The sequence below is a fragment of the Hordeum vulgare genome, chromosome 1H (genome assembly GCF_904849725.1).
Source record: "Hordeum vulgare subsp. vulgare chromosome 1H, MorexV3_pseudomolecules_assembly, whole genome shotgun sequence".
NCBI lineage: Eukaryota > Viridiplantae > Streptophyta > Magnoliopsida > Poales > Poaceae > Hordeum > Hordeum vulgare.
Window position 1 is genome coordinate 176,948,371 of NC_058518.1, and position 19,752 is coordinate 176,968,122.

At 45.3% G+C, this 19,752-nt stretch overlaps 1 protein-coding gene across 5 annotated transcripts; it reads left to right on the forward strand.

Moving 5' to 3' along the window:
• Positions 1–489: 489 nt before the first annotated feature.
• LOC123428147 (tRNA pseudouridine synthase A 1) lies at positions 490–13,802 on the forward strand. Of its 5 annotated transcripts, none has more exons than XM_045112324.1 (6): positions 490–682; positions 789–909; positions 11,428–11,567; positions 11,691–12,053; positions 12,160–12,210; positions 13,340–13,802. In XM_045112324.1, exons 1-6 carry the CDS (start codon positions 620–622, stop codon positions 13,574–13,576), a joined length of 975 nt encoding a protein of 324 aa, XP_044968259.1. In that variant the 5' UTR covers positions 490–619; the 3' UTR covers positions 13,577–13,802. The 5 variants fall into 5 exon arrangements, with proteins under 5 accessions (XP_044968259.1, XP_044968250.1, XP_044968274.1 ...); XM_045112315.1 differs by having other exon boundaries at positions 509–682; positions 12,160–12,222; XM_045112339.1 differs by lacking the exon at positions 490–682 and adding an exon at positions 8,749–8,825 and having other exon boundaries at positions 821–909; positions 12,160–12,222.
• Positions 13,803–19,752: the final 5,950 nt, after the last annotated feature.

A 19,752-nucleotide genomic window follows, 5' to 3' on the forward strand; every position in this document is an offset into this window, starting at 1 on the left:
CTCTCATTTTACATTGAATCTTGTGCAAGAGTGTTGGTTAATTTACATACAACCTTACTCTTTTTCCTCATTTATTGCATGACACATCTTTAAAAATCTTGTGTCAAAATCTATCAATAAATATCTTACTACCGTTGAAGATGCCCACATCCATCTCGGTCTAGAACGGTACCTGGTCACCAGCTCCAACTTTGATGAGCACCATGCTATCGAAAACTGCTCTACCCTCTTTGTCCACCATAAGCGTTAAGCCCTGCCATGGACGATAAAAATTTGTTCTCCGTAACCATTCCCATCCCGCTCGCATAGCCAAAGTGCCAAACCTCGTTGCGAGTGTGGTGGCACAATGTGGAGACACCAATCGAAGAGAGAGGAGGATGAGTAGAAGATGTGTAGCAGCGATCTAATCGAACGAACTGCTACGTGAGCCATCGGACGGCTCGGGACGTGACCGATCCCAGCTGGCATCGGTCGAGGGAGCGTCCTCTTTTTTTCTTTTTTTTTTGAACAATCCTTTGTTTTGTTTGTTTGGGAAGACCATCTCCGCTGTTCGCTCTATTGCTCTGCATCAGATTGAGATTTTTATTTTTTTTGAGCTGCATCAGATTGAGAATTGGATATGCTGGGTTTAGCCGCCGTTCGGTTCGCCACCCCCCCTCGCGCTGCTGCCGGAAACATCTCGGTATAAGCTTTGTCCTCCTGTCTTTCTGCGCACTCCTTCCTACGATCTACATACGCATCTCACATGGAGTGGCTTCTTGGTCTGTATATTCGACGGGCGGCGACAGCTCGTGGATGGCAGCCTCCACGCCGTGCTGCGCGCGGGGGCGGACGACGCAGATTCAGCGGCGGCGGGGATCTCGCGCAAGTGGCGGATGGTGATCGCTTACGATGGTACCAAGTTCAAAGGTTGTTCTCGCCCCTCTTCTCCGCACCTCGATTCTTTAGATTTGTGGTGTTTTTGTGTATTTGATCGTTATTAGATTCTTGGGGGTGGTGATGAATGGCTGTCGGTGCTACCTAAGGACGGTTGCATCGAAGGATGAAGAGAAAGCAAAAGGTCTTGCAGAAGGGAGGTTTTCTATTACCGGGGTGAATAAAAGTGGAGGAAAGGCGGGGACTATCGAAACGACTTTTCAAGACACTGGCAGCGTGTTTGGTTGGAGGGACTTAAAGATTGGGAATGGGAGGTTAAGCTATGTGAGACTAAAAAACCCTTGATTGAAACGGGAACGATTCAGTTTATTGGTTACGTGCGCAAGCGAATGGACGTCGTTGAAAGTTTCCTATTCCCCTGCCTAATCCTACCAACCAAACAGAGGCAGTTAAGTCTCTTAAATTCTCTAGTCTAATTTCCTTCACACATGCCAATCAAAGGAATGGGATTTAATATCAATTTCCCATGATAATCCCTCTGCAAACTCCTATCTCTAAATTCCCATTCCATCTACCCGTCGCTGCCAAACACGCTGTGGGCGTAGGATTGGAACATGGTGATGGATAGTGCCCGCCTTCGTTTCGCGGTACTTCGTTTCATAACACCTTTGAAATGAAGTATCACAAAACGACTTTTGAAGACACTGGGCGAAGGATTGGAACATGGTGATGGATTGTGCGCGAGACGTTTACTTATATTGGAGGGAAGAGTTTACCGGAAATAACGGGGCAGTTATTGACATTTCTTCTTATCTTGTCAATTTTGTTATGAATGCCTCTTTTTTTGTTATTTTGTTGGTTTTGAGGTTTTCCTGTTGTGTTATTTATGACAATAACTACTTTAAACCGTTAGGACGTTCTTTAACCATTGGATGGTTATATTTGAATTTGGCGTAATGATGATTCATTTCGTGAGTATCCAAAGAATTGATGATGATTTTAAGTAGCATATGATCCTGGCCATTTATGGTTACACTTATTGGGGTGAAATTTGTAAACTATAGCCCCAGAGAAGGAGGTAGTTCTTTTTAGGATCTGGAGACATTAACTTACATGTATCACTACATAGGGGAACTAGACAAGATTCCGTGCGTTGCTGAGGGACACTACAAAGAGCGTAAAATAGAGGTGCACAACAAGGAGAAAAACGAATAATAAGAAAATAAAAGCAAAAAATGTACTTAGTGGCAGGACGTTTTTACCTATCGTTGATTAAGAAAGAGAAAACGGTAGAAGATAGCCTGTAAATATAACCCTGAAAGCAGCCTCCTCAGTCGGACCAATTCTGTCATTAAATTTGTACAGGATCTTAGTATCTTATTGGATTATCAAAAGTACTGTGTTGATCTCAGTGAAAGAAGACCATGCATCCTGATGTGCTAATACAAAATTATTAGGAAATAAGTGCACTAATTGGATAAGGGAAAGAAAGAAAACAACTTGTGTCATGAACACGGATTGAGCGTAGACGATAAAAGTGATAGGTAGGAGCCCGGGGAACAGGACCCTTGCGGCCCCCTGTTGGTGGAGCCATGATAGCAGGAGAGGTGCAGGGGACAGGGCACCAGAATTAGGACAGGCAGAAACAGAGAGTTCAAGATTGGGGATTAGACTTCTTGACTTAACTCACAATAACGATGGCTGCCTCATTATATAGAGGTTGGCCTTGCACATAAAACTCAAAGGCAAAGTTGGACTAGGACTCTTCCCTAAACTGAATGTGCAACTTTTTTTTTCTTTTTTTTTTTGAGAAAAAATGCTGCTGTATTCATTAATCACCAACCCCACAAAGTTCTTTACATAACACAGGCACAATCATCTCCGATGGAGCATCAAACCACACCACAGGACTTAAACTATTACAGCCAGCCTTTGCTAATACATGAGCACAGCCATTCACCGATCTACGGCACTACACAACACAGAAGTCAACAAAACGCCTGCATCTATCTTTTATTTCCTGCATCAGCGTTTCGTGAATGGAGCGATCCAGCTCTGAATTTTTCAGTTTCATCACTACTTCTCTGGAATCCAGCTCTAGTAGCAACCTGGAGATCCCGACCTGCTCAGCAAGTACGACGGTTTCATGTGCTACTAGTAGCTCTGCCAGCTCAGGGTCACGAATGCCTGGGAATTTTTTACTGCTTGCAGCAACAAAGTCGCCATCTTCTCGCCTGATTATAGCGCCACCACCTCCATCACCTGCTTCTGGATTTAAACCACCATCAGCATTACCTTTGTTACCACCCACGTGGAGGAGGGCACTATCGCTCCACAGGCTTCTGCATATTTTGACATGGTGAAGGATTTATAGCAGCCCACTCCTCAGCAATCTGATGAGCTCTCCACGCTACTTCATTTGGACTCTGTAATTTCCCCCCATGAACAACATCATTTCTTGTCTGCCAAATCTCATATAGCATAAATAGAAAGATGCATAGTTTATCACCTCGCATAGCGTGAAGATTCAACAACATCCATTCTTGAATATTACTAGGAAACATGCCCGTGCGTTGCTACGGGAAGAACACACTGCCCTAATCTAATAATCATGACTCATAATCCACCATTCCCACACATAAATAGGTCATCCAGGACCTCTTTTTCAGAATGACACCCCATCAGTTCCAACGCATTTTGATGAACCAAATTCAGCATTCTCAAGATATGCGGAAGTTTTGAAAAACTTACGAAAAAATGATTGTTGCAAATTATAGTTCGCTCAAAACATAGAAGAACCAACTAAGTATAGAATTCTGATGTTGCTTGCCTTGCTTTCTATGTACTGATGGTTCAGTATAGAAATTTTGATATACCTCCATTAGCCCAGCCATAATGGTCCCTTGAGGAATGAAATAGGCAACCGGGAGGCTGATATGCTTACACTATATCCACATAAGAAGTTGCTCATAAACTACTAACAGCTTCCAAAACGATATTATTTTATTATTTTATTGGACGGAGAGAGTACATCCGTGTATGACCATGGGTAACATCCGAATTCCTGAAATCAGCGTGTATTCTGCAGACTTGATTCAATGAATAGAAATTTATGATACGTTAAATATGAAAAATCTTAAAAATCCGAATTCTTCTCTGAAAAATCTGAAAACATACCAATATCTGATTATAGAATAGAAATTTATGATACGTTAAATATGAAATTCCTATGAATATAGAACATGACAAAAACAGAAATCTCCATTGTTGATTTCTAACAACAGGAATTTGAGTCACACCTCAAATCTTCAGGCAGAGGTAATCTATTGTAGGCACAATCATAAATTAGCTAGAACCCTGCTGTGCAAATTTCCAACAGAAAATTTGACTTCCTTTATGTTTATCTATTCTATTCATCTAGTATCCTCAAAAGATGAGGTTGCTGGGGAGTTCTCTGTGAACCAGATCCTGTTCCAAAGCCTGTTGTGCAGTGATCCTATGATCGAACAGAAAGGAATATGTATTAGTAAAGAACTGATAGACCATTCATTTTCTCTTATGGGATGAATTTTTTAACCATTACCAATGCGCAGACTTTTGATGATTCAACGCACATTATCCGTGTAAATATTCAGAGCAATGGGGTACCTTGTTATCGACCATGAGATAAACTTCCTGTTATGCCGCACCGCCACAGTGTCTGCATACAGGACACAACGGAAGCACATTCGCTCATTTAATACTTGGAACACATTGTGCTTCTGCTCACGGACACCATAAAAGAGAAGCACCAGACAGCGCGTGCACACCTAGAAACTGACATCGACAACTCAGCAGAACATGTGGTGACACCCGCGCTCACCGCTTCCCAGATGTGCTCGAGGTGACCCTCCTCCACCACAAGACGGTTTTGTCGGATGGCGTCGGAGCGGTGAGCTGCGGCCACCGCGGCTGGAGAGGGGAAGATTGCCGTCGCCGCCGTGGAGGGAGCGTCGTGGCCATCAGTCACTAACAACAAAATCGAAGTGAAATTATCCTGAAAAAAACAAAGAAAAGCAAATGCATCTAGTGCCCTGGCTCCATACTGGCTTATAAAAACACAAACACAAACATTCGGACAAACACAAACGCAGTTCACTACGGTTGCAAGCAAGTTCGAAAATTCCGCCGGTGAGGAGTGCCAATAAATAACCATTTGTACCACTCCATCTCAAAGAAATTAACCAACATCTTCCTGAAACATAAACTTGTTCAAGGTTGCTGGTGATTCCTGGTTGGCCGGGAGGAATCGACCTCATTCTATCTAAGTGATCGACTTATTACATACATATCCACAGGAATTTGTTAATTCCGCAAAAAAGAGAATTTGTTAACTGAGTCAATTTTATTTCTGTGGAATAAAATGCAAGCTACTCCAAAATTAGCATGCCTTTGAATCAGTTCCAAGATATACTCACACTATACCTCATGAACTGATGGCATTGCACAAAATGCAAGTTCAATACTGAAAAAATAGGATAATCACTGTGACAATACATAAGCATGTACAGTATGTCTACGAGATTCAGGGTGAATAATAAGAACACATTAGCATGCTGTTTGAGGGGGCTATGGGATCCTCACGGGAAAGGAGGCAGCTGCTCGATGCCAGGCTCGCGTCCGATGTAGTGGTGTGGCAACGCTGCCCTCCAACCCCAGCCACCGGGTGATCTCGAAGTCTCCCACCATACCGGTGAGGCAGCATTCGCCAACAGCACATCGAGACCCATGGTGAGGCATACGTTGAAGAAGCTTCCAGCCATCCAAGACAGGCAGTGTGGTTCGAGCTCGGTCCAGTGATCGTTCGGACCAGATCTATGAGAGAGGGAGGGTGCAACCTTGGGGATCAGCCGGGGGTGGGGAAGGGGCGAGGAGGGCGCTAGCCGGGGAGGGGGAGAGGATCCATGGCGGGGGGCGATTCTGCTTCCGTCTATCATGTCCAATCTTACTTTCGTGCCGATGAAGGGCAGTCCGGCGGAAGAGGTTGCCACTGTTACACTATATGTGGATTGCCTAGCCCTTTCCATCACTTCGGATTTTTGGTTGCGTTGGCTAGTGCATGAAGCTTAACATGGTATCGGAGCTAAGGTCTTGAGTTCAAGTCCTGGCTTTCGCAATTTATTAAAAATTGCTGGTAGCCCCCCTTTGTGTCCATGTAGAGGCCTCTTGAGTCATACGTGGCTTCGCGCGCCGTCGCTTTCTTCCGGTTGCACGTGTTGACTTGTTTTCCCCGTCACACGTGAGAGGGGGTGTTACACTATATGTGGATTGCCTAACCCTTTCCATCAGTTCGGACTTTTGGTTGCGTTGGCTAGTGCATGAAGCTTAACAGCCGCACCTCATGTCGTTGGCCATGGAGGGGGAAGGCGGGGAAGAAGGTTCACCTCGATCCAAGCCTGCAACCGCACGTCTCGGGAGAGCAAAGGCTCGATCTGGAGGGACCAGCCCGCACCGAGCCCCGCCGCCTCAACATGAGCTCGTCTACCTGCCCACGGGCCGGTCACCGGAGCTGCCACCACCGGCGACTGCCTCCCTCACCTTGTGCCCCTTCTCCTTCTCCTTTCTTCCTCTCTTTCCTCTCTCCCTCACGCCATGTCTCTATCGTTCTTTGGATCAGCAGGACGTCGTCGCCACCGGAGCAAGACGCTGCACCTGCCGCTAGATCGGCGCGGCACCAGATCGAGCACCGGGGTGGGGTGACTCTTGGCGGCTGGGATTGGGAGGCGAAGGGGAGAGAGAGAGGAGAGCCCGTGTGTGTTTCTCACCCGAAACGTTTTCTCACTTAAGAAAGGTACCGCGGGTTGATTACCATAAAACAGGAGATTTTTTTTTTTTTTTTTGCAAAACGGCGGCGACGGGTTTTCCGACAGAAGCAATAGTCGCTTTAGTATTAGGTAAAGATGGGCTTCTCTTTTTGTTTCATCAAGTATAGGCCACTGCATGTTGCATAGTTGCTCCAGTTTTCCCCATGCCTCCTTCACATAATTACAGTTCCAGAAACAGTGTGCAAAGGACTCAGCTCTGCAGCAATATGGGCACTTCACATTAAATCTAATATTCCGGTGTCTGAGCTCATTCCCCACTGCAACACTCTGTTAATGAGACGCCAAACGTGAATTTTGATCTTGCCATGGACATTAGCATGCCATAATTTCAACCATCCCCTCTGAGTAGCGAACGTTGAAGAGGAACTTCCCTTCTTATCTATATTCGCCAGCCGGTCCATGATTTTTTTTTGCATGATAAGCCGATCTTACTGTTAATACGCCATTCAAAGTCCAATTCCATGAGATGAAGTCCTCGCCCTCCCAGTCTCCAATCTTTATTTGTAAAATGTCCTCTGCATCTGTTTTGTGGAAAGTATCTCTGATAAGCTCTTCATTCCACAACTTTGTGCCCGGCAACAGCAAGTCAGCCACCATGGGAATATTCGTTTCAACCTTCCTTCCTAGAGGGTGCCTGCAATGCAGGGCCGGTCCATACATATTCGGGGCCTGGGGCGAGACGATAAAATGAGGTCCTTGTATATAAATAAAAATTAAAAATATATTGTATTTCCAAAGCAATTCTGTACATAGCATAGGCTGATGGTTGAGAGAACTACATCATAATAATATGAAAATAATATAGTTCTACAAAAGAGCGTTCTTTTAAGTTGCACAAAGAGACTATCATCTTGCTCTTCTAAGTATGAAAACATTGTCAAAACTGATAGCCACTTGAACCATTTATGTTTTTTTTCACTTTATTTCTCACATATAAACATTTGTTAGAACACATGTCACCAAATAATTACAGGAAAAACTGTAAATACAGGGAACAAAAGCATTTGGGTATGGGCATATGGCTTGATGTCGAATTGTCGACGTAGTTTCCTTGGATCCAATGAAGGTTTGAAGAACAGGCCAACAAAAAAGTAGGAACTAGAAAGAGAAGAATTGAAGATGTCAGGTGGAGCAATCAAAGGCCGAGAGGCGGGTTGTTTAACAACGAATGAAAAGAGTACTTGATTAGGCTAAGGAGGGAGACGTACCATCTCTGATGTGGTGATGCCTCAAGCGTCTATTAATGGGGAACACTGAGGATGCTATGGGAGATGATTGGGGAAGGGAATAGCACCATCGGTCTCCATTAATGGATGCACGGGAGCACCATCTCGAATTTGGAAGTGAACGGGAGCGGCGACGTTGTTCTCTGGGATTGGAGAATTTGGGGAGGAGCCGAGGAGGCAAGATTGTTTTAGGAGCCGAGGAGGCGAGGTGACCGTAGGAGATCGATGGAGTGCTGCAGCAGCATATTGAACTAGGGACCGATTCTTTCGGTTCGAAAAAGCTAGCTACGTGGTGGGTTTGGGCCTTTTTTCTTCCTCCTATTTTTCTAGACCTAAATAAAAAATATAATAATACATATATGTAATACTACCTGGGACGGGCCCCTCCCTCCTACGGGCCCAGGGCGGTCGCCCTGTTGCCCCTGCCTATGGGCCGGCCCTGCTGCAATGCAACCATTCTGGGGAAGCCAGTTATCCTCCCAGATCTTCACCTTTTCACCATTTGCTATTCGCCAAGTGATCCCATGTTTAAGAAGTTTCCTTCCGTGTAAGATGCCACGCCATGTTACTGAAGTGGCCCTTGGGGAGCAGTATACCTGAAATAGCGGGCTTTAAGAACTTGAGCACAAAGAGACTCCGGTCTGGTCAGAATCCTCCACCCTTGCCGAGCCAAAAGAGCTTGGTTAAAAACTGCGATGTCTCTGAAGCCTACTCCACCCAACCTCTTTGACAAGGAGAGCTTTTCCCGGCTAATCCAGTGTACCTTTTGCTGGCCATTGCAGGATCCCCACCAGAACTTTGCCATGGCCATGGTTAGCTGCTTGCAAAGGAACTTCGTGAAGGCAAAACAACTCATAGTGTACGCTGGAACAGCTTGAAGCATGTATTTTACGAGGATCTCCTTAGCTGCTTTTGATAGTCCTTGTCCCTTCCATCCTTCGACTTTACTCCAGGCTCTCTCAACATTGTGTTTAAAGGCTCCATTTTTTGACCTTCCCACCATGCAAGCCATTGCAACCATTGTCGAGGCCGATCACCTGAAAGGCAGCGTAAGTACATAGCAATCACTTTGTTCACAGCCTCTGTCTGACCATCAGACTGGGGATGAAAAGCCGAGTACATAGCAATCGCTTCCATAGCAAGAGTACATAGCAATCACTTTGTTCACAGCCTCTGTCTGACCATCAGACTGGGTCTAAAAAGCTGAGCTTCTGTTAAGCTGTACACCAACCAACTGAAAGAGTTCCTCCCAAAAGCGGCAAGTGAAAATTGGACCACGATCACTGACAATTAATGTTGGCATCCCGTGCAAGAACCACCTCATCAAAGATTACTCTTGCCACGGAAGCAGCGGAATAAGGGTGTATCAAAGGAATAAAATGTGCATATTTAGAGAAACTGGCCACCATTGTAAGTATGACCGATTTGTCGTGCACACGTGGGAACCCCTCCACAAAATCCATAGATATGTCGGATTGGTAACGGCTGCAACAGGCCTGCAGGGTGTAAATGATCCCATTTGTTGCCTTGACATGTCACACAAGTCCACACAAACTCCTGAACCAACTTGCAGACCTGCGGTACATGGAAATCAGCCAGAAACTGATGGGATTGGTAACGGCTGCTACAGGCCTGCAGGGTGTAAATGATCCCATTTGTTGCCTTGACATGTCACACAAGTCCGCACAAACTCCTGAACCAACTTGCAGACCTGCGGTACATGGAAATCAGCCCGAAGCTGATGTAACATTTTCTGAATGCCCTTGTGGCCAACTGTGTGTGCTGCTTCTAGTATTGCTGGTAATTAGGTGAGGTGGTAGACACATATACACGCCCCTTGAATGTGACCAAACCATCAACTATGTTCCAATGAGGCTCGGTAGTTCCAGCCAAGATACTAAGAGGGAAAACGGTTGACCGGAGATGGCGCATAGATCGGCTGTTCTTTAGTCAGCATTGCGACGATAAAGCATCTGCCACAATGTTTTGGTGTCCAGGGTGAAATTTGACACGAAAATCAAATCCGAGGAGCTTGCTCACCCAATGATGTTGTGGAATAGTTGACAGTCGTTGATCCAACAAAAAATTTAAACTATAATGATCTGTGCGAACAAGAAAGGACCTTCCCCATAAATATGGCCGCCAATGACAACAACCTGCACTAAGCCAATGTGCTCACATTCATAAGCAACAAGATGCTTGTGTCGAGGTGCAATCTGTTTACTGAAGAAATCCACAGGACCACTTGATGTAACACAGCCCCAAACCCTGAACCGGAAGATCACATTCTACCACAAAGTCCAAGCTGAAATCAGGCAATTGTAGCACACGAGATGATACAAGAGCCTTTTTCAGAACATGAACGATGTTTCTGCTTTGTTCGTCCAAGCAAACCCCTCCTTCAATAACTTTGTAAGGGGAACGGCAAGTGTACCAAAATCCTTGATGAAGCGGCAGTAATATACAGCCAGAGTTAAAAATCCATGCAAGGCTTGAACAGAGCGAGGAGATGGCCAGTCGGTCGTTGGTCCATAGCGACACCTTCACTCTTGATGACGTGGCCCAGATAAGTCACCAAGGAGACACGGAATAAGCACCTGGGCCGTTTGAGAAACAAGTGATGATCTTGAAGAAAGCAGAGCACAGATCTGACATGCCTCAAGTGGTCTGACCAAGAAGTGCTATAAATCAAAATATCATCAAAAAAGACCAAGACAAACCGGCGGAGGAAAGGGCGTACGATACCGTTCATGAGAGCCTGGAATGTTGTCGTTGGCGTTAGTCAATCCAAAAGGCATGGCCACAAACTCAAACAATCCTTGGTGGGTCCTAAGCTGTCTTTTCCCCATCTGCAGGGTTCATACGCACTTGATGATACCCTGACCGTAAATCCAATTTGGTGAAGAAGCGAGGGAGAGTGATGTCATGTGGGGCCTAGCACTTCAGGTGCAGGAACAGGGAGGGTCCCAAATCTGCTTAGAGATATGCTTTATTTTTAGTTTGCTTGTATACCAAATTAGTTAATTATTCCGATCGATACAGATCGTGTTAGTTGGAAAGTTAAGTTGAATTTGTATCAGCCAGCCCTATATATAAAGGGACCTAAGCCTAGTACGTGTGCATCATAGAATCAACAAAGAAGAAAAGAGGAGGCTTGCCTCCAGTTATCCCCAAATCCTAACTTCCCTGCGCCTACGGCACACAAGGATCTGCAGGGCTACGCTCTCCGGAGCCTGGGCCGTGACAATATCACTACCTCCTGTGAGCTATTTTATGTCTTATTAGCAACTAGCTGGAGGAAAATTCTGCAGTTTTGAAGCAATTTCCTCAAATTAAACCTATTTATCATCTATATTGTAGTTATGGTTGCTTGACATTCCATACTAACATCACTAATATTGGGTACATAACTTCAGAATTTTGAAATCTCAACTGATTCTCGAATTACTATTGTTTCTTAGGTTGGCAGTATCAACCATCACCTCCAACTATACAGTGCTTTTTAGAGAAAGCACTGATGCGCATCACGAAGCTGGACCGGAAGGAACTTTGCTTGGTTGGTGCAGGAAGGACAGATACAGGTGTTCATGCACGGGGTCAGGTTTAATCATCTTACTACACTGGAAGCACAGTCTCAAGTTGATATATATGGTCCTACTTGTATATCCTTCATTGTTGGTAGGCTTAGAGATGCTGTGATACCACCTCATATGTTGTTTTGCAGGTGGCACATTTCACCACGCCGTTTGCCTACCATTGTCTCGACAGTTTTCATTCAGCAATCAATGGGCTTCTACCTCCTGATATTCGAGTTAGAGAAATTAGCGCAGCTTGTGGAGAATTCCATGCTCGGACATCCACAAAGAGCAAAATATATCATTACAAGATCTATAATGAAGCAGTTATGGACCCCTTCCATACTAACTATGCTTACCATAGTGCACATAAACTTAATCCACATGCTATGCAGGAGGCTGCAAATCATTTTGTTGGAGTACATGACTTCACATCTTTCGCCAATGCAGTACATAATGATCGTGTCCGCAGTCCGATAAAGAAGATATCACGCTTTGATGTTACTAAAATGGTGACTCATTATCCCATGAGTTTGATTTTCTACTACCCTTACGAGTTCAGTATCACGTGCTTGATTGGTGTTTTGTTTGACCTGACATTTTCTGGTTGCCGTACAGGATGCTATCATACAACTTGAGGTTGAAGGCACCGGCTTTTTGTACAGACAAGTGAGGAACATGGTAATTTTGATCTCGTGTTTAATCATGTGCCGGAAATTAAGTTATTTTGCCTGTCACATCACCTGAACAGAATTAAAGAGGTGTGAGTAGTACGGTAGTAGGGGCCTGGTACCTTTTGCTTGCCTTTGTTGATTCATGTGCTAGCCCTTGCATATATGTGGTAGTCTATAAAAACTGAGTGTAACCCAACCTCCTAACGATTTTTCATATAATCCTACCATATAAGCATTGAAGAACTTATCATGGTCCTTCTATTTTTGAAAATGGTGTATGTTAATTAAGATAACAAAATCATTACAATCATGCCGCACCAGCTCCAACACGCAGGTCGGAGCTGACTGCAGGAACACACCATTACACAACCAACTTGTTTTGATCCTTAATAAGCATGCAACATGGTATATGGCTGCATGTGATACAAGTGCCTTCACCAACTCATGGGAACAATTATCATTCTTTTACTTTTTACCTTGTACCTAAAAATAGAATAATCAATGAACAATGAAGCATAGCAACAGTTCATACAACTGGGTTACTTTATCATATATCGAGTGTACAATGGGTATCTAATGATTGGATCATATGCCCAACTTACGCATTAGTATTTGCAGCTTTTATGGAAGAGAAGATATCTATATCTCACTAACTCAAGAGGAAATATCTTAGGGAATTAACTATCTGACACTTTTCTTTTACGAAGAGTTTGTACCCATGGCCTCTGCAACTCCGCTGGCTTTGGTACAGCCCTTCTGATGCTGACCGCTTGTGGAGTGGCTTAGAATTGCAGTTTTTGGCCACTGAGAAGGCCATGTTCTTTGCCTCCGCCCTCATGTGTATCGGTGTTGGCTCTAAGGCCGGCCCTCTTTTGTTAAGATGGGCGTAAGAGTAAAGCTATATTTGAGCTTACAAAGTGGTACTCTAGCTTTGTTTTGTGGGAGATAATTTATATTCATGTAATGTTATTGCAAACATCGGTTGGTATGCTATTTTATTCCGGACTCGATATCTTGCTGTACTATATTTCACTTGCGATCATCATCACTCCCCTTGTTCAAAATCCCTGATGTTTGTGAGTGTTTGTGCCACAGAGCAACATGATAACATGTTGGCAATGCAGGTAGCTTTGCTAATTCAAGTTGGAAGGGAGGGACTGCCTCCTGAAATCGTCCCAAAAATCATTGCGGCAAAGGACCGGAAAGAACTTGCGAAGGTGGCCTTGTCAGCACCACCACATGGATTATATCTCATGTCAGTTAACTATGACAAAGAAATCTTGAAGCCTCCTGTGGGTTCCCCTCCGGTGAGCTTTGGAAGGACTCATCAGATTAGTAGATGCAAACTTCTCTTTTATTGATTTTTCCTGAGGAGCTGTAAGTAGAGGTATGTTGTATTTTGCAGTTTCTTTGTTCTACTAGAATTTTGGTGGTGCCAACCTGGTAGTTCTAATTTTTGACATGAATGGACTTCGTTGCAAAGCCTTGATACTTTGGTAGGTCCACCTGAATGGCTGAATCATCTATTTTGTCAATTTATTCATGTTGACATATCCCGCAGAAATTAGCTATTCCTTACTTGTACCACATTTGTTTGAGCATACCTGAGACAGTCTTCAGGAGTTATGTTACCACACACTTCCTCAACTGTGCACTTTTTGTTTTTCAATTTTCCTTTCCTATGCAATTAGGTCCAATCTAATGCAACCATACACAAAAAGAAAACCTATTCAGCTTGAGCAAACATATATGTGGGCATGTTGGTTCATGACTAACTTTGCGGCACCTAACCTTAGGCAAACTATGGCTGGCACAAAAAGTAGAACACGATCTCTAGGACATGTGGGTCATGGAACTAGCAAAATGTGACAAGCGGCAAGTGTGACGCTCATTGAAAACATGTGAGACGTATTGTGTAATCAACCCACAATCCATTGGCCGCATCGGGCCTCTCACCACGGGCGCAAAAAGACTATGCTTAGGTGTGGATACCATAGGCTACAAACCGAACCGAAGCAAACCAACCTATGGTTTGATGTTTTGGAGGATGGTGGTATTCTTTGCTCATCAGAATTCAAGTCCCGCGCTTTGACATTGATGCTAGTATTTTTTGAATTTATTTCAGGCCTTTTGGCAATGTGCATTTAATGGGATGAGACATTTTTGTTAACTATAAAGGTGTCTTGATGACTTCTTCAACCTTGATTGGTTCGAGGAACCTCCAATTAAAATTTATTCTTATAAATGATGTAATGGTTATTTCAAATGAATAAAGTTTGCTTTTGTTTCAAAAGTCAAGCATAGTTCAAGATTACGCAAGTTCAGGTCTTATATTTCAAGACAACTTGCATGTCAACATGCACATAGAAACAGGCATGCATGGAATGGCGTGTTGTTATTGGGAAAGAAAGCGACAAGAACTGGCGGACAAACTAAGGAGACATACATGCCTAGTAGGCGGTTTTCAGTTCAAGATCACTGAATTAGGGCATGTTCAGTAGTCGCTTCCACGACCTTAAGCTCATCCTCATGACGCCATGCTGAGTTGGTCCTTTTTTCACTCTGATGCCAAACTTCGCTTCGGAACTCCTCATGCCTCATCTATGCTTGTCCAATTTGATCGTCAATTGTCTCATCAATGCTCGTCCAATTTGTTTGTCAATATTCTGATAATCTATCCATCCTTTTGTTAACGCACCAACTACCTTGCAGTTTACAACTTGTCTCAAAAATTTGATCGTCAATTGTCTCATCAATGCTCGTCCAATTTGTTTGTCAATATTTTGATAATCTATCCATCCTTTTGTTAACGCACCAATTACCTTGCAGTTTACAGCTTGTCTCAAAAAAGATACTTGTGTTGTTCATCGCATTTTGTGTGTGTCCAGCCCAGCTGATCCATCACCTCGGATTGCTACATCTGATCTGATCTTCATCTATGATTTCATCTGTTTTGATAACTACATGTCGCAGCTCTTGAACATTTTTATTCACATGCATATTTATTAAAGAAAATATATGAAAAGTTTTTAAAATTACATAAACAATTTAATATATGCAATTTTCTTTTTCTAATGCTCTCATTTTCCCCCAAGGGGTTTCTAATGCTCTCATGGTTGTAGCTTGGTCGATGCACGTTGTGGACTTTGGTGTTATGTAACAACATAGAGTAAATTGACAATGGGACCTAGAGCATATGTGGGGATGTATTGAGCTTAAATTAAACAAGTAGGCCAACAGACACATGTTTGAGCCTGAAATACCGGAATTTGGCGTTATGATATTAATAGGACTTGGTTTTCTCGGTTGATATGAATATAGGCATTGCGTGTTGAATCTCTGTCTCGCTGCTTCGAGTGTATTTTCTAAACCACTTTATTTTAACACAATACAAATGCAGACATTCATACATACACACATACATTTATCAACAGACTAAGCCGACACATCATCTTGAGATTGACGAATGGTCAGTTCTTTTGCTGGCTTCTAGAATAACTGGAATAAGTTATCCCCTACCCAGCTTATTGTAGAAGCCCAATCAAATTTATTTTTTTAGAAGTCTACTAATTAAGACTTAACTTGTAGACTTTTTTAAAAATATTTTTGTTTGGGCTTCTAGAATAAGCTGGGTAGGGGACAGCTTATTCTAGAAACTCAAAAAAACCATCAAAAGAACTGGCCTGAAGTCATCAAGACGCCTTCGTAGTCATGGGAAACATCTTCTCCCACTAAACGCACATCGCCAAAATGCTTGAAATAAACCCAAGAAAACGCGAGCACCAAACCAATATCAAGTCTAGGACTTCAACTCTAATGAGTAGGGGATACTACCGTCCTCCTAACTATCACCACACAGGTTAGCTTTTTTTCCCTATCGCAATGCGACTACAGAAAGCCTTCCTTCCCTCGATCTTCACCGCTGAGTTCATGGATTCGTTTCCCTCTCGCTTGCCTCCCCGGCGGCCGGTGGCGCAGAGGGGATTTATGGTGCCTCGAATCCAGCTAGTAGATAGGTAGGATTTTAGTCCTCACATAGGTGGTGTTTCGATGGATGGCGACGCCTGCACGGCGCGCCCTACCCCAAGGGCATGCCATGCAGGCTCGTAGCTCTCCCGTTGGCCGCTTGATGGTCTCCCGAAGCTTCTAGGGTATCTTTATGTCAAAAAATAACCCCCGTAAAGTTTCATCATGTTTAAACTTCGTTTGGTACAGTTTCTCTAAAAGGTCAAAAACAGGCAAAAAACAAGAACTAGCTCTTGAGGGGCCGGCGCGATGCCCCGGCAGCCGCCTCCGTCGCCTTATCGCCGTCTTCCTTACCTCTGTCCCCCTCAACGTTCTTGACCTCCTTGTCGACCTGTCATCATCTACGTCCTCGACATGGCCGTCGCCACCATCATCATCGCCACCCTTCCTCCACTACTGTTCGACGGGGAACACTCCCCTCGTCGTCCTCCCGACCCTCTAAGGTCACCACAGGTGAATCCTCCGGGGCCATTTTATTTTGTTTTATGGAGCCGACCTCCTCGCTAGAAGCCCCAGAGGAAGACACCACCATGGGGGTGGCCAGAGCAGGGATCATTTGCTACCCTTGGAATGGTGGCCCAGAGCGGAAGGATTGGAGGGTGGCAAATTCCTGAAGAAAGCAAAAAAGAAAGATCATGATTCGACCTCCTAACCCCAAACAACAGGGAAGTTGTGAAAAAGATACTTCCGCTGCCAAGGAGGAGGTCGACCGAAAAAGGCAACACGTCTCTTTGTAAGAGAAACTCCAACGGATCGACCCAAACGGATAGCGATTTCGTTCGCTTTTTGTCTGTTTGGGTCAGTCAACCGCCTGGCGTCCGCCCTGTTTTAGATATGGGTCGACAGCGCGTCCAACGCGCTGACCCATATGTGTCGGCGTGGCCGGCTAGCCGCCCTATTTTGCATGATTTTCATAGTTTGAATCAAATAACATAATTTGGATCGAAAATAGCATAGTTACAAGCCGAATAAAAATAAAAATGTCTCACATAGTTCGTACATAGTTTTGCTAACGAATAAAAGAAGATAAATCTATTGATTGCTAACATGAGCCCACATATGCTCAACCAAATTATTTTGCAGTTGTACGTGAGTTTCCCAATCACGCATGTCTTGATGAAATTGGGTGAACTATTCAAACGTTGCCGCTCCTCCATGCTGAGGCACAACATTCTCACCCTGAAACTGAAACCCTTGATCGTACAGACTTTCCAAACGCTCGTTTTCTACGATCAGATTATGCATGATCACACAAGCAGTCATCACCTCCCACAGTTTCTGCGTGCTCTAGGTATTAGCAGGATACCGAACGATGCCCCATCGAGATTGCAAAACACCAAAGGCACGCTCGACATCCTTCCTAACACTCTCTTGCTCTTGGGCAAATCTTTTCCTCTTCTCTCCGCCAGGGTCGGGTATTGTCTTGACAATAGTGATCCACTGAGGATAGATACCATCATCCTGGTAGTATCCTTTGTCGTAGTTGTGGCCGTTGACAGTAAAGTTCACCGGTGGGCTGTTGCCTTCGGCAAGCCTAGCAAACACCGGCGAGCGCTGAAGCACGTTGATATCATTGTGTGATCCGTCCATGCCAAAGAAAGAGTGCCAGATCCAGAGATCTTCAGACGCCACGACCTCTAGTATGACAGTGCAAGCCCTGACATGGCCCTTATACTGCCCTTGCCAAGCAGAAGGGCAGTTCTTCCACTCCGAGTGCATGCAGTCTATGCTACCAAGCATCCCTGGGAAGCCCCTACTGGCATTCATCGCCAACAAACGGGCTGTATCTTCATCAGTTGGCTCTCTCAAGTACTCAGGGCCAAACACAACAATAACAACCTTACAAAACTTATACAGGGACTCTAGGCAAGTAGACTCGCTCATACAGACGAACTCGTCAATGAGATCACCGCACTCCGTATGCAAGCATTCGGATGGCAACAGTGCATTTCTGATACGAGGAAAAACCTATCTTGCCAACGACATCCGTTTTGTACTCGAAATAGTCATTATAGCCGACCACTCCCTCTCTAATACGGTTGAAAACATGCCTACTCATACGGAAACGGCGGCGGAATTGTTGATGTTTGAATAACGGGTTTGTTGTATCAAAATAGTCCTTCCAAAGAAGGAAATGCCCGCTCTCTCGGTTATGATTCAACGCCGGAAGGTGGTCCGGAATGGAGCCACGGAACAACGATCGCTGGCTGTTGAGGTGGTGATGGACCAACACGGCAGCCAACATCTCCTCCTCGTCATCAGACGACGAATCGCCGGAGTCGCAAAGGAAATTGTGAAAAAAGAACTCGTCGGCGGTGTCCATTTTTATGTACCTTGGCAAACCGTCGAACAACTTGTGGGCGTCGACGAAGAAGACGGCCGGCGAAGGGAGTCGTGGCCCGCACGGACCGGCTAGCTGCCCTGCCGGCGTCCGACGAGTGGGCCATGCCGGTGAGGATCTGGCCGGGCGGCGAGGTGGCTTCTTGGTCGGGGGGCATGGGGGTAGGAAGCAGTTGGCTCCCCGGCGGCAAGACGGCGGCGGACGGCGACGTGGGAGTGGGCGGATGTGGGCGGCGTTGCTGAGAGTGGGCAGCTGGCAGAGTCGCCGACAAAAATGAGCAGCGGCGTCGGCGACGAAGGAGGCGGGCGAGGGTTGTTGTTGGATGGGGGGAGGCCATTGTGCCACCGACCAGCGGCCCGGGGGAAGGAGAAGGCGAGCGTGCGCGCGTCCGTCGCGTGTCCGCGCCAACGCAAATCCGGCTCAAAAATGGACCGGGAATGGGTTGCCCGCGGATGAAAAACGGACGCATGTCCGTTTGGGTCGGCGCGTTGGGCCGCCTTTTGTGTCCGCGCCGACCTAAATGGACGGCGACGGACGAAATTGATCGCCTCATTGGAGTTGCTCTAAGACCTCATGATGGCGTCCGCCCCACCAAAAATCCTAGGTAGGAATTGATAGCCTTGATATCCAGATCTTCATGAGAAACCCGCGTGGGGTGCTTTTACCCCGTATATTAGGACATGAGGGAGCCTCGGGGCTGCAAGGGCAGGACGCGACGCGCCACCCATGTGCGCACAATGTGGCCTCTAGTCAAACCACCTTTCTTTAGGCGGGCGGTTGCCTTCGCTAGGACCATGACCTTCGAGGTTGGTTTTGCGAGCGGGGCCCAATAAGAAGCTTATGAGGGTCTCGTTCACAAAGGCCGGCACATCGTCGCCGAGACCCTCCATGTAAAACCAGGACTTATGCCACTTCCAAACAGACTTAAGGAGATCAAAGGAGAAGAAGGTGGAATTAGGGCGAAGCTACAGGATGGCCTCTCCGAGGTTGCAAATGGCGCATTCGTTCGATTGTACACAGACTCAGAAGAAGTAGTAGAACATATCAAAGTGCGGAGCTATCGCAAGATAACGCTCGCAGAAAGTAATGAAGTTGCCAATATGGAGCACCCCATTGGGCGAAATATGGTGGAGTTGGCAGCCAAGAAAGGGCAGGAGGCCGAGCACAGAT